Source organism: Elgaria multicarinata, chromosome 6 (assembly GCF_023053635.1).
Source record: "Elgaria multicarinata webbii isolate HBS135686 ecotype San Diego chromosome 6, rElgMul1.1.pri, whole genome shotgun sequence".
Classification (NCBI taxonomy): domain Eukaryota; kingdom Metazoa; phylum Chordata; class Lepidosauria; order Squamata; family Anguidae; genus Elgaria; species Elgaria multicarinata.
The window spans coordinates 13,329,024-13,344,287 of record NC_086176.1 but is presented as its reverse complement, the minus strand read 5'-3'; the positions used below and the strand labels follow the sequence as shown (position 1 = coordinate 13,344,287).

Here is a 15,264-nt window from a genome sequence, read left to right as displayed (position 1 = left end):
GAGGCCACAACACACACATCACATACACCAACTTTCACCCACACATTTCACAAATGTGCACCCATTCTCTTTCTCTCTCTCATTCACTCTCCCCCCTCCTCTCTCTCCCCCCCACCACACACACACAATTACTGAAAGCGGGGAAAGGCTTTAAACTCGCCTCTTACTCCCGCCGCTGCCAGTGATCAAGACTGAGATTTCCCTGCTGTTATTAGCTATTCTTACCCTTAGCCCAGGCAGGAAGTCCCTCTGGGATGCTGTTGTTAATAAACAGGTACATCACTTTATCTGCAGTAACTCCGAACGCAAATCCAAGTGACCATCGGTTGCTGAATGAGCTGACAAAATCAAAGGGTCTGTAAAGTAATAAACCAATCCTTAGGGCTCTGGGGAACAAGAGTGAACCCTTTAGAGTAGTTATAGACATCTTGCAGCTGCCATCCAGATGTTGTTGGACTGCAATTCCCATGATCCCTTACTATTGGCTATGCTGAGTAGAGCTGATGGAAATTGTCGTCCAACATCATTCATGGAGGCTTGAGTTTCCTTACCCTTGCCTGAGAGAATACGTTCCCCTTACTTTGGAAAGATTAAAATAGTTTTTTTTATCACTAAACGCCTCCTCCCATATGTGCCTGCTCGGACCTTAAGATCATCCACAGGGGTCCTTCTCTGTGAGCCCCTGCCAAAGGAAGTGAGGCAGGTGGCTACTAGGAGGGCCTTCTCTGCTGTGGCACCCCAGCTGTGGAACAAGCTCCCCAGAGAGGTTCACTTGGCACCTTCATTGTTTTCCTTCCGTCGCCAGCTGAAGGCCTTTTTATTTTCTCAATATTTTAACACCTAATTTAACTTAAATTTAAACTTTGCTGTTTTAAGCTCATATTTTGACCTATATCAATTTTTGCTGTGTGGTTTTATCCTGGTTGTGCTTTTTATATTGTATTTTGTATTTGTGTTTTTAAATTGTTGGTTGTTTTTATGCTCTTCATGGTTTTAATTTTTGTGAACCACCCAGAGAGCTTCGGCTATTGGGCGGTATAAAAATGTAATAAATAAATAAATAAATAAATAAACTCTTTGATTCAACCACTTCACTACTCCTAGGCAACTCCCCTCCCCCACTATAACTTATGTATTGTTGCTCATGTTCCAAGGGGCTACAGCTGCTGAATCTGAAACCAAAGAGGATTTACTCTGGTTAGGAAGAAAAATAGCAAGCTATTTGAGAAGTGCTTTGCGGAGGGGCCCAAAGAGGTGCACCAGCTAAGGCTGATCTAAATTAAGGCCTTGTGCCAGCAAAAACAGCACTGTGTCAAAAGATGTCAGGGCTGTCACCTTCCCAATCTTGCAAAATAGGTTCTTCCAAGCTAGATACAGACATTTCATGCCTAGCAAGGCATTCGCTGGATCTTTGTTGTCCTGGGATTGCAGAGCTGAAGGGAGTCACACTCTGACCTCTGACACTGGCCGGAGGCCCAAACGCCACGGGAATGTTGCAGCCCCTGCCTCCCAGGAAGAACTTCATGGCAAGAGGAAGAACAGCCTACCCTCATCCATGAGAAGGCTAGAGAAGGAACTACAGCTCCAGTGTTTGCATTTCTCTTCTCTCCCCAGTCCTTCACAAGCTTCCCTTCCATCACTCTCGCTTTCCTGGGTCAATCCAGAGTCCAGCCGTTATGGAATCACACACACTCTGACGTTTCAGATTATGGGCACTCTCATGAACTTGGAACAGCCCTATTGTAACACCAAATTTCTCTGCCAGAGACTGGTGTTCCCCCGCCCCTGTGCATGTGCACACATACACCATATTAGGGCTGTGCAGGGACCCCTCAATCTGCTCTGGATCCCGATCCGGACCTTCTGGTTTGGGTCCGAACCACTCTGGATCGATCTGGACCTCTTGCGACCTGATCCAGCGGTCCGGATTTTCCCTCATAGACTTAAACTGGAAAAGAAAAATGCCTATAATGTTTTTGTTTTTCAAGATACACACATGTAACTGGGCACCATGATAGCTTCTAAATCAGCGGTTCTCAACATGTGGGTCGGGACCCCTTTGGGGGTCGAACGACCCTTTCACAGGGGTTGCCTAAGACCATTGGAAAACACATATTTCTGATGGTCTTAGGAAACTGTATTGACTGAACTATATCATGTATCATCTTTTGTATTATTAAAGCTATTGTTATGTATTATTTTCATTAGCAAACCATCCCATGACAATGGATCGTGTAGAGAAGAACGAAAATAATTTTATGGTTGGGGGTCACCACAACATGAGGAACTGTATTAAAGGGTCGTGGCATTAGGAAGGTTGAGAACCACTGTTCTAAATAGATCCTTAGTCATGCCAATTTTGAAGGAAATCGGATCATGCCCTGATTTTTAGAGAATTTTTAAAACTTCCACCCCTCATTTACAAAACTGCATTTATCTCCGTCATTTTTCAAGATGCACACATGTAGCTGGGCACCATGATAGCTTCCAGATAAAACATTAGGCATGGCAACTTTGAAGGAAATGTGATCATCCTCTGATTTTTAGCAAATTTTTAAAGATTTCAGCATTCCCCCATTTACAAAAATGCATGCATCTCTGTCATTTTTCAAGATACATACATGTAACTGGGCACCACAATAACTTCCACATAGGAACTTATGCATGCCAACTTTGAAGGAAATCGGATCATGCCCTGATTTTTAGCAATTTTTTAAAGTTAAACCTCAACCACAATATCCTTCAGAAATAAAATGTGTATTAGAGAGAGTGAAAGTGCATCTCAGGACAATATTAGCACTTCCCTTTGAAGTGCTAATATTGTCCTGAAATGCACTTTCACTATCTCTTTCCAATACTCAACCTCCCCAACCTGATTCGGATCCGAATTTAGTTGGTCCGGATCAGCCCAATCCGCTCCAGATTTGGGGATCCAGAATGGAGCGGAGGACAGCCCTACACCATATCTTAGGTTGCTCATGGCTCCTTTTTGCCAGAACTATGTTGCCTATACTCTAAAACATTTTGTCTTGTCTGGCTTCAAGAAGGTACCTGGAGACCCCACCAGAGGAAACATGCCCAATAACATCTTGGAAGCACTCTCCCCAAAGCCCTTTGTCTACCAGGATCCTGGAACCAGCAGAGCTTGGGAGCCCCAAACATAAAGGCTCTGCCCAGCGCCAATGTGGAGGTTTTATCTTCCCCTGATACAGCAGGAGGAGACTATTCTGTTTTGATGCGAAGGGCAGTACCTTGAGTAAGATGCTACATCTGTCCCACCTGCAAGCATGGAGACAGATCTGAATAAATGACAACTTTCACCCAGGGATGGTCCTTGCTGACTTAAAGCTGCAGCAGGAAAGGTGTTCTCCAACTCACATCATCACGCCGAAACATCCACTGAGGCAGGGCAATTTTTCATCTAAACAACATCTTCTTACTCTCTTTTCAAGACAGGCCAGGATTATAATGATGATGGCCTGCAAGTACAGAAGAAGAGGCAAAAGAGTAGTGAAGGCGTCAAAAAGTTTTCAGAAATGAATGAAGAATAACGAGACAACACAATTCAGACCTGGAAACATTCCCCAACCCACTAGATGTGTTTGACCACAACTCCCATCATCCCCAGCCTGGGTTTCACAAATTTTGACTGCACAAACGCCATGGCACTGTGGAATGGGTAATGGTGGAGGTGCCAGTAGGATAGAGATTATACAGCCCATCTCCAAACCACCTTCAAACCAGATGGGATTAGGGCTACAAAAGGCTTAAACCAGAAACTGTGCTACAATTATTGTGGAAGCCCCCAAAATGGCTAAAACACACCATTAATACATACGCAGTTATCTGGCTTGCACAATGAAACCCAGGCAATGGTGGACGAGCCTTCTGGAGAAGGGGAAATTGAGGGAAATAAACCACAACCTCAATCATCTTGCCAAAACAGCCCACGATGGCCCCATTCAGGCAACACGCTAAACCATGCTGCTTAACCACAAAACAGTTAATGGAATGCATTATGCATTCTGTTAACTGTTTTGTGGTTAAGCACCATGGTTTAGCGTGTTGTCTGAACGGGGCCAATGTGTAGCTTGTCACCCACAGTGGGTTGTCGTGTCATGCAAACACGCCCAGAGATTAATCTGGAAGCATCACAAGTGTGCCTCAGGGGAGAACTAGGAGGCTGATGCCATGTCCTCTCTTATCTTGTAAGTAATACACAATTTTACACCTGTACAAAGTGTCTTTTTACCGGTGTAAAATAGTGTATTACTTACAAGATAATCCCATCTGTACAAAGTGTCTTTGTACAGATGGGATTATGTACAAAGTCACATTCTATATATTCCTTCCTATAGTAAAACCTTTCCACATGGCTACATAATATGTTCCATGAAAGTCTCCATTAGAAAGGAGTTGATACGGCCTATCACACAGGCTCTACCCGGCCAACCTCCGGAGACCCTGACGATTAGTCTCCTCCAGGGCCAAAATAAAACAATTACCATACAGGTTGCCAAGTTTTTGAACCTGGCCATCCTTACTAGACCATGTATGATTGTATAATTGTTTGAATATATTCAGCTCAAGACCTAATGTTAATTTATGTATCCTTCTCGATCCTTCTCCCTTCCCTTCTTGATCCCTATGCACTATTTCCATATATGATTTAATGGTATGTTTTCTGTAATTAATTCAGTGTATTGATTCCCTGTTGAAACGATTTGTATTTTCCTCTTTCTGGTCAATTGACTGCAAATAAAGATGATGATGATGATGATGATGATGATGATGATGATGATGGAAGTCTCAATATTTTTTGTTGACAACGTCCCATTTAAAAGTCTTTGCATTTTAATGTTATTATTCATTATCAATAAATAACGCTTGCATTTTGCAAGCACAGATTCCAATCTGCAGCTGGAACCCTACCCACCCCTACTCAAAATATGGACAGAGAGGTCAATCCCATTTCAAAGCCTGTTTTAGCTAGGTTGCCCCCTCCATCCATAGGGCCAATGCCACCACTTGCCCTGTGGGAAGGATCCCAGAAGAGACAGGGAGGCAGGCAGGGGAAAACCACTTCAGAGCCTGCCCCCAACAAGGCCATCTTCCACCATCTGCCCCATGGGAAAGATCCTGATCACTTTGCAAAGGCAGGCCGACAAATATCAATTTATTTTTAAAAATATTGCAGTTTTTATAAATGACTATTAATGTCACTTGAAAGTTGCCTTAGAAGGATTTGTATCCTGAGAGGTGGGTTATGAATAGTTGTAATTAATAATAAATGAATTAATGAATTAAAGAAACCAAGCCAAATTGAAGCATATGAAGAGATACCAAATGTTAGGGTGACCATATGAAAAGGAGGACAGGGCTCCTGTATCTTTAAGAGTTGTATTGAAAAGGGAATTTCAGCAGGTGTCATTTGAACCTGGTGACATTTCCTCTTCATCACAACAGTTAAAGCTGCAGGTGCCCTGCCCTCTTTTAAATCTGGTCACTCTAGTATAGCTCCTGCAGCTTTAACTGTTGTGATGAAGAGGGAATTTCACCAGGTTCTCCATATATACAAATGTCACCTGCTGAAATTCCCTTTTCTATGCAACTGTTAAAGGTACAGGAGCCCTGTCCTCCTTTTCATATGGTCACCGTACCAAATGTCCACTGCCCATTCCACATGAAGGTTGGCGTGTTCTGTGGTAAAATGCTAGCCCCTTTTATGAGGTAAAGTCATTCCCCACATTTTTGCTGTTAGATGCAAGAATGTCTCATTGTTAGATGTTTCTTGTTATCAGAGTGTGCGGGATTCAGCATTGTAACTAATGGTGAAGGAACCATTATGAGCAAAATTTAAGACAGTTTATTTTCTGGGAAAGATGAAGAAATCTCCTGGTTTTGCAGATTTTTCTAGTAATTCAGGGCCTTAAACTATTTGTATACCAAATTCCCAAGAGAGGTGGAAGCGTCCTAATAATTTTAATAATCACATCAGTTTCTCATAGTGCCATTCTGGGCCTGTGGTAATCAGATGTTCAGAAAAGCAGACTAGTCATTTTCTCTGTGTGACAGTGATTTGGGAGAAGCATCCTGTGAATCTGAATAACTGAAAGTTTCCCTTTATCACAAATGAAGTCCCTATGTCTAGGGGTGCATGCTTTAACTGGGAAACTCTAAGTAGTCAATAATGATCAGACAGTCGGTCAACTTACTGATGGTACAAGGGAATGAGGTAGAAAATCCTCCACTTCTATTTTCTCTTCACAAGTGGCATTGTTGAAGATGGTTGTGTTCCTATTAAAGAAACAAAGGCAGACAGCAGATTTACAAGGTAGTAATAGACAGATGTTAGCAACTTCAAAACTGTCCTTTTAGAGAACCATCTCCGCTGAGAATGTCAAATTAGACACAACTTGGTACCTTTCAGCACCATTGCTCTACAACTCCAACCATCCCCAAATGACTAGGGATTATGGAGGTTGTAGTCCAACACTGCTAAGGGGCACCAAGTTGGGGAAGGCTGCTGTACATCCAGGCAGAATGGAAAAGCCTTCTTCTCCTTGGAGTCTGGCCGTTCCCATAAGCTGTCTAAAGTGCTGTAAGGTGAAACTCCCACACCCGATGGTAGGAGTTCTACCCGTCGCACGCAGGGTACAAATGAATGCCAGCAAGGCCTAAGGTGGCTCCCGTGCCTTCTGTATACCCAGTTAAGACTTCCTGCTGCCTTTATTTTCAGATCTGTATTAACTAGTACTTCAGTCAGCAGCAGTCAACAAGCTACACAAACAACCGCTATTCAACACGCTGCCAATTTGGAACCAAACATGAGCGCTTTGGAACCCAGGGTTGCAGATTACATTGAAGCCCAGCCCCAAACAAACTACATTGTTGCAGCTCTGTTATTCACACTAACCAGGTCTCTATGGAGACCATCAAGGATGTCCTTAAAAGAGGTTTAACTGTGATGTGTATATGCAGCGATGTTCCGTATAAAGCCAGGCTATTTTGGTGTACGCCCTGTTGTGCTCAATGGGACATACTGCTGCATCAATATGTATGGTTCCCTAACATATTTATTTAGTTATTACATTTCTAACCTGCCCAATAACTAAGGTTCTCTGGGCAGATTACAAACAGTTAAAAAACTAAAATGCCATAGAACAGTTAAAAATATTAAATGCAACACAAATATTTAAAAGCATAAACTTTTAAATATACAATACAATACAAAACAACAAACATCACAAGAATTGATAAAACAGCCATAAAAACTAGATCACTAAAATGCCTGAGAGAAAACAAAGGCATTTGCTTGGTGCAAAAAGGTAACAACATAGGTGGGTGCCCCCACTGAGAAGGCCCTGTGGGTCATGAATGCAACCAAAAGAAGAGAGTATTCATGGCTGTATGTTTCAGTACAGAGATCTCTGCAACAACTAGCAAGTTTCACACAATTTAGTGTTCCCCATGCTTCTGACAGATAGCCAATCTGCTTTTTTTCTGAATTAAAAATGGAGGCACACTCAGACACCATAAAAACTTTACTTTTTGAACTTGTGACCCTCCAGATGTTTGTTGCATTTCAACTCCTTGATTCTCCTTGATCTAACTGCAGCCTTTGACACGGTTGATCATGATCTTCTCTTAGATTCCCTTCATGACCTTGGATTTTGTGGCTCTGTCTATAACTGGTTTGCCTCCTATCTAGCGGGTCGCTCTTTCAGCGTGTTGGCTAATGGCAGCTCGTCTTCCTCCTTTCCCCTTTCAGTAGGGGTTCCGCAAGGCTCGGTGCTTGGCCCGTTGTTGTTTTCCTTATACATGTTGCCCTTGGGCAAGCTTATTCAATCTCATGGCCTCCAATATCATCTGTACGCCGATGATACACAACTATATCTGTCATCTCCGGAACTTTCTCCTGATGTTCACGATCGTATCTCGGCATGTCTTTCAGATATCTCAGCTTGGCTGCTTCATCGTCGCTTGAAGCTTAACATGGCAAAGACTGAATTGCTTGTTTTTCCTCCTAAACCTTCTCCTCATCTCTCATTCTCTCTTACTGTCAATGATGTTACGCTTACTCCGGTCAAGGAAGCTCGTAGCCTTGGCTTTATCTTCGACTCCTCGCTCTCCTTTATTCCTCATATTGAGGCAGTAGCTAAATCTTGTCGATTTTTCCTGTATAATATTGCCAGGATTCGATCATTTTTGTCTGTCTCTTCTGCCAAGACGCTTGTTCATGCACTGGTTATTTCTCGGTTGGACTACTGCAACCTTCTTCTCTCTGGCCTTCCTTCTTCTCACATCAGTCCGTTGGTTTCTGTTCACCACTCTGCCGCAAAGATCATCTTCTTGGCTCGCCGCTCTGACCATGTTACTCCGCTTCTGAAATCTCTTCATTGGCTTCCAATTCACTTCAGAATCCAATATAAACTCCTCCTGTTAACCTTCAAAGCTTTTCACGGTCTAGCTCCTTCCTATCTCTCCTCTCTCATCTCACACTATTGCCCCGCTCGTGCTCTTCGCTCCTCTGATGCCATGTTTCTCGCCTGCCCAAGGGCCTCTACTTCCCTTGCTCGGCTTCGTCCATTTTTGTCTGCTGCCCCTTACGCCTGGAACGCTCTTCCAGAACATTTGAGAACTACAAGTTCAACCACAGCTTTTAAAGCTCAACTAAAAACTTTTCTTTTTCCTAAAGCTTTTAAAACTTGATGTTGTGCAGACTTCTACTGTTACTTTCTACTGTTAGTTTTTCCCTACCCAGTGCCTGCTTACCCTTCCCTGTACCTGTTTGCATTCTCTTCCCCTCCTTATTGTTTTACTATGATTTTATTAGATTGTAAGCCTATGCGGCAGGGTCTTGCTATTTACTGCTTTACTCTGTACAGCACCATGTACATTGATGGTGCTATATAAATAAATAATAATAATAATAATAACTCCCATAAGTCCCAGCCAATGATCAGGGATGATTGGACTTGAAGTCCAAAAACATCTAGAAGGCCACAACTATTTCCAACCATCTATTTAGAGTGTGTAAAACTAAGAACTGCCATTATAGCTGAATGGAATCTCTGCATTCAAGGTCTGTATATCTGAGAAAATGATGGAGACAATACATACGGGAGAGCTGCACCCTTCTTCAAATTATTCTCAGAAGCATCTTGTGCACCAATGTTGGAAACAAACACTAGACTAGATGGACTTCAGCCAAGGTATAGTCAAAATCTGGCCCACACTTTCACTCATGGCCTGCTGTACTGTTTTTAAAAGGTGCAGGAGAAAGGACGGGTTGTCCCCTGTGGAAAATTTTGCAGTGGAGTCTCTCATCCAAAAATGCAGGCAGCTATGTTGTTCCTGGCATCAAATTAGTTCTAAAAGTTTGACTCTCCGAGAGGAAAAGGGTTTTGGTTTTTTTGTTAAGTTAATGAGTCTTAGGCCTAATCTACACCAAGCAAGATATTGCACTATGAAACTGAGCAATATATAAAAGGAAGGAGCCACACTACTGTTTTATAGAGGTATTGAAGTGCACTGACAACCATTGGGGCCCATTGACACAAACCCACATACCGCTTTCATACCACTATATCCTGCTTGGTGTGGCTCCATACCGCTTTCATAGTGCAATATCCTGCTTGGTGTAGATTAGGCCATTCAAGATCAAGCCACTCCAAAATATTTGGCATTGCATCAGGGAGCAATGTATTGTTGCTGGGGGAAATAATTTCTCCCAGACGAATGTGATGATTGCGGCTGAGCTCAGAGGGAACAGGGAAGTCTGAGGGGGGTGGAGGTGGCAGATGACCTCAGAGACCCTGCTAGTAATAAATAAATAAATAAATAAATAATAGTAAACAAGTCCTGGTGCTGCATCTCTGCAAAAGCTGGCTCCACTACACCACTTTCTGTCCCCCACAGAAACATGACATCTCTTTGCCTTTTGTTTGTAATATTTTATTTATTATTGCATTAATATCCTGCCTTTTTTCTTGCAAGGAACTCAAGGCAGCATACATAATCCTCCTCCTCTCCACTTTATCCTCACAACAACAACAACCCTGTGAGGTGGGTTGGGCTAAGAGTCTGTGAATGGCCCAAAGTCACCCAGTGGGTTTCCATGGCCGAGTGGGGTCCAGAACCCAGATCTCCCAACTCCCAGTCTGACACTATATCACATCCCATAATTTTAAGCATATGTGCTTCATCCTGGGCTGGCACCAGGGGTCAGCATGCTCATTATACAACGTTTTTTTAAAAAAATAAATAAATGGTAGCCTGGGGCACATGTTCCACTCAAAGGGACTGAATTTTGAGCACTGCACACTCCAGGCAAGGCTTGGGGGCTCAGCAGAGAGGAGGAAGGCCCCAAAGAACACAGGACAGGCTGGTTCACCCTAATCTGAAGTACATGCACATCTAGAAGTTGCAGCTGGTGCAGAATGCAGCAGCGAGGTTGCTAACTGGGGTCTTTTTCCAACAGCAAACTACACCCTTGCTAAAAGCACTGCAACTTCTTAAAATTCATCTCTTCACATGGGGTTTCTCTGAAGTATGACCCAGCTGGGTATTATTTGCAGCACACCGAGAAATGTGAGCTTTATGGCTGATTAATTTGCTGTTTTTATTGTTATATGTATTGCTATTTTGATACCATTGTATTTTATGTCCACCGCTTTGATACTTCAGTGCAAAGCAGTATAGGCATTTGAGTATTAAATCAATAAACAAAATTATAAGGACCAGGACCACAATCCTAATCAACCTTATTAGGGTGACCGTATGAAAAAGAGGACAGGGCTCCTGTATCTTTAACAGTTGCATAGAAAAGGGAATTTCAGCAGGTGTCATTTGTATATATGGGGAACCTGGTGAAATTCCCTCTTCATCAACGCAGTGAAAGCTGCAGGAGCTATACTAGAGTGACCAGATTTAAAAGAGGAAAGGGCACCTGCAGCTTTAACTTGTGTAATGAAGAGGAAATTTCACCAGGTTCTCCATATATACAAATAACACCTGCTGAACTTCCCTTTTCAATACAACTTTATCAATAAGCATTGATCAACATCTCTACTCTTCTACAGTAAAATCAGAAAACCATATCATGTAATCATAAAAAATTCTAAAAGTAATAACAAAAACATACAATATAATCACTAGTAAAACAAAAAACTACTGTATCTACTATAATATATTGCATATATATTACTGTACTATAAGAAAACATAATGTGTTTATAATGAAGTGCAGATTATTTTTCAGATCTCCTGGCAGATAAAATCCAAGTTTCAATTATAACTCTGGCCATAGCTAGGCGGAGCTGAATCCCAGGGTGATCCCAGGATCAGGGAGGGATCATCCTTTCTTTCCCCAGGATCTCGCCCTACCCTTTAGGCCTCGTTTTTCCGCAGTCTGAGACCACGGAATGTGTGGCCAGGCACCGCTGTTTGTCCCAGTTCCTCGCAAGGAGTCGAGACCCATGCATGGGGCGCAGTGCTCCTCAGGAGCTCTGTGCCCATCGGGGGTGAGGTGCAGGGAGTGGGGACCTGTTTGTTTGGGTTGGCTTTGGAGCCTCAGAGTTAAGTCAGGGAAGGCTGGGGAAATTTCAATGGACTTGGTTACGTTTTATGCTGTTCAGCTTTGGCCAGTGAAGGGTGGTTATGCATCCATAGCCAGTGTGGTGTAGTGGCTAAGGTGTTGGACTGGGAGTCGGGAGATCTGGGTTCTAGTCCCCACTCGGCCATGGAAACCCACTGGGTGACTTTGGGCCAGTCACAAACTCTCAGCCCAACCTACCTCACAGGGTTGTTGTTGTGAGGTTAACATGGAGAGGAGGAGGAGGATTATGTATGCCACCTTGGGTTCCTTGGAGGAAAAAGGTGGGATATAAATTCAATAAATAAATAAATTGAGCTGCCCCTGTAGCTCGCCCCTGTGTCATCCCTAACAAAATAGGTGTATTGGCCATTTTTGCAAGAAGACTTCATGTTTCAGAGCAGAGTGTGCATAAGCAAAACTTTGGGCTGGACAAGATTCCCCTAAGGGGCCGTAACCTAGTTGCTGGGGTATATTATGTTCTATTTTCCCCTTTGAGCCAAGTACTTCCAGGGCCAAAGCAGAAGCAAAGCGAGGGGAACTCCCTTCTCCGACCCTTTCTCTCGCTGGGTGCTTCCAGATGAGGCTTTTATTCTGTTTTTATTCACGGAATTTTACGAGGGGAGGGGGGAGGCAACGAAGGCAACATCACCTTCTTTTAATAACTCGCCTCTGTTTCTCTCCAGTTTTTCCATCCTTTTTTTATTACCCGGGGTGAGGTGTTACGGGAAAAAGACGGAATAGCAGCGCCCTGCCTTTTGAGCGTTAGCGTCTGGATCCGCCCGCCCTTTTCTGGTCTATACATTCCTATACGTAATCCTTCTTGAAGCGGAGGAGGAAAAGACCCGTGCGGAAGAGGAGGAGGATTTTGTTTGGGGGAAGAGCAGGCGAGGCCAGGGGGAAGCGCGCTCCCCTCCGCCGGCCAGATCCAATGTGCTGCGCGCCCTCCAACCAACACCGGGAGGGATCGTTCCCGGGCCTTGGCCAGTGTCCCCCCCCCCCCGCAAAAAAAAAACCCCTTCCCTTTCGCCGGGGAGCCTCCCAGACCCCGCGTCCCCCGTCTCCTTGGCATCCCCCGCCAACTTCATTCCCGCGCAGGCCCGGGTCTCTCCCCGGCTGCCCGTTCCGTGAGCCCAGCAACGCCCCGCTCGCTCCAAAGCCGCCACCCCGAGATACGGCTGGGCATCACGTCGCCCTCCTCCGTTCCCGGCTAACAAACTTTCCCAGTCGCCGTCGTCCGGATGCGAGACACGTTCCCGCGGATTCGCGCCGCCGCAGCAGCCCCTGGGTCCCGCGCGCCAAACGTCCAACTTACCCCAAATCTTCTCCGGCGTCCTCCATGGCTCTGCTTCCCCAGCTTGGATTTCACCAAGGGAGAAGATGGGGGTGGGAGTTGCTGGGAAGGGCAGGGGCGGCGGTGCCGATCTTCTAACTTAATTTCGGATCGGAGCCCAGCCAAGCCCCACCTTTCCGCGCAAAGCCATTGCGCTCTACGCCCGGCCTCCCTCCCACTCGGGCATCCTATGTGCCGCTTCGCAGGCTCCCTCTCCCCCGATGGCAGCGCGCCCTCCGAAGCGGAAGGGATCAACAGGGCGGCACCGGCATCTTCGCTGAACGCGCTTCTCCTCCTCCCGCAGAGGGTGTTTATAAACCGCCTCTATTCCCCGAGGGAGCCGCCGGCAGAGTCTTTGTTCGGTTCCACCTCCCGTGGGGGGGAGAGGGGGGTGTTGGCAGGCTGCCAGCCCTCCCCTCTGAGATTTAGCGATGCAGTTACTGATCATCATCTCGATTTTTAGTAACCGACACACAGAGCAACTCTCAAGAATTCTAAAATACACAATCAAACCAACAAGGTAAAATTTGTGCTGGGCAAAATCTGTTGCCGCTTTAAAAATAGCCCCTTTAACACAGGGGGTGGGGAGGATTTGAGGCCCTCCAGATGTTTTGGCCTACAGCTCCCATGATCCCACTCAATTGCCTATGCCAGGTGGGGCTGATAGGAGTTGTAGGCTAAAACACCAAAGAGGTCCAGAAGCTGTCAACCCAGGTCTTAAAGACTAAGAAGGAGCTTTTAGAAAACAGACAGATCTGAGTTATGTTTCTGTGTGCGCCTTCAAAGCTGGGAGCATCCAAATATCTGACACAGGAGGTCTACTTTTCTCCCCAGGAACAATTTCTAGAGCGTAAGCCATTGTTAGCCTGATGCTATAAAAATAACAAACAGGCTTGCAGCACTTTAAAGACTGACTTTGACGTGCATCTAAAACAGTGGTTCCCAAAGTGGGCTGTACTGCCCCCTTGGGGGTGATGGGGTTGCATAGGAAGGCATTAAGAGGCAAGGGGGCGGCAGGGGGGCCCTAAGAGGTAAAGGGGCAGCAGGGGGCGCTCGAGGTGGTCTTTTCCTAGAAACGCCTCTCCAGAAGGTCTTAAAACCCAGGAGCATTTTAATGGGAGAAGGTAGTTTGGTCCCCAACCATATAGGGGAAGAATCCTATATGAAGAGACATACCCTACTTGGTGTGCCCCGCCACACCGGCTGCAAAACAGAGGCGTTCGCTCTCTTTTCCCTTGGCAAGCCTGCAGCGGGTGCTTCCCATTTAAAGGGGCCGCATGCAGCATGGCCCCTTTTTCATTTTCAGCTCAGCTCCTCTGTCCGGCCACCACCGCTGCTCAGCCTGGGCACCCAGACCAGCAGGCTCCAGAGGAGCACGGCCCCTTTAATTGGGAAACACCCACCCCAGGCTTGCCAAGCGAAGGAAAAGAGAGTGAATGCCTCTGTCTGCAGCCAGCGTGGCGGGGCACACCAAGCAGGGTATATCTCTTTGTTAGCGTTTTGGTGCTTTTGAAACATTTCAATTCACCTTTAAAAGGACTCTTCTTAATTGAGGAGGGTATTAATACTGAGGAGGGTCTTGTTGGCAGCACAGCTCCATACAACTCAGGCTGATGGAGCATCTCCCAGCATGACCTTACCCAAATATACTACACTCATCAACTAAGGCCCTCCTCAAAGTGCCTCCTCCTAGCAGAGGTTTGCAAAAAATGGAGATTTTTTTTTAAAAAAAATTAAGTTAGGACACTGCTGTGATTGACCTGCTTTTTAAGCACATGCGTTCTCTTGCAGCAGCATTTTGGTCCCTCCAAGTGCTCCTTGGCATGGGGCTTGCTGCTGCCGTTAACTGCTCCCCCCCTCACCGACCCTATTGGAATCCCAGGGGGCACTGGGCATGAGTTTGTGGAACCAAGGGGGCGGTTACCTGAAAAAGTTTGGGAACCACTGATCTAAATGGACACTAGTCCATGAAAGCATAGACATTTGTTAGGATGCAACTTATACATCTTTATTTTTATTCATTTATTTATTACATTTATGTCCTGCCTTTTTTCCTCCAAGGAACCCAAGGTGGCATACATAATCCTCCTCCTCTCTATGTTATCCTCACAACAACAACCCTGTGAGGTAGGTTGGGCTGAAAGTCTGCAACTGGCCCAAAGTCACCCAGTGAGCTTCCATGGCTGAGTGGGAACTAGAACCCGGATCTCCCAACTCCCAGTCCAACACCTTAGCCACCACACCACATCTTTAGACAGAAAAAAGTCCTACAACTTCCAACATCCCCTAGCCAGCCATGCTGGGAGTTGTGTGTGGGGGTGTCTGTCTAAGAATGC

The 15,264-nt window shown here is 45.2% G+C and overlaps 1 protein-coding gene across 1 annotated transcript in view; it reads right to left on the bottom strand.

Moving 5' to 3' along the window:
* Positions 1–12,936, bottom strand: part of LOC134400159 (stimulated by retinoic acid gene 6 protein-like) — a 46,596-nt gene extending 33,660 nt beyond the window's left edge. The window contains exons 1-4 of the mRNA XM_063128449.1: positions 12,911–12,936; positions 6,216–6,297; positions 3,379–3,479; positions 226–356 (exon numbers count right to left, since the gene is read on the bottom strand). Of these exons, the coding sequence (XP_062984519.1) occupies positions 226–356; positions 3,379–3,479; positions 6,216–6,297; positions 12,911–12,936 (340 nt within the window). The remainder of the gene's footprint in view (positions 1–225; positions 357–3,378; positions 3,480–6,215; positions 6,298–12,910) is intronic.
* Between the last annotated feature and the right edge of the window lie 2,328 nt (positions 12,937–15,264).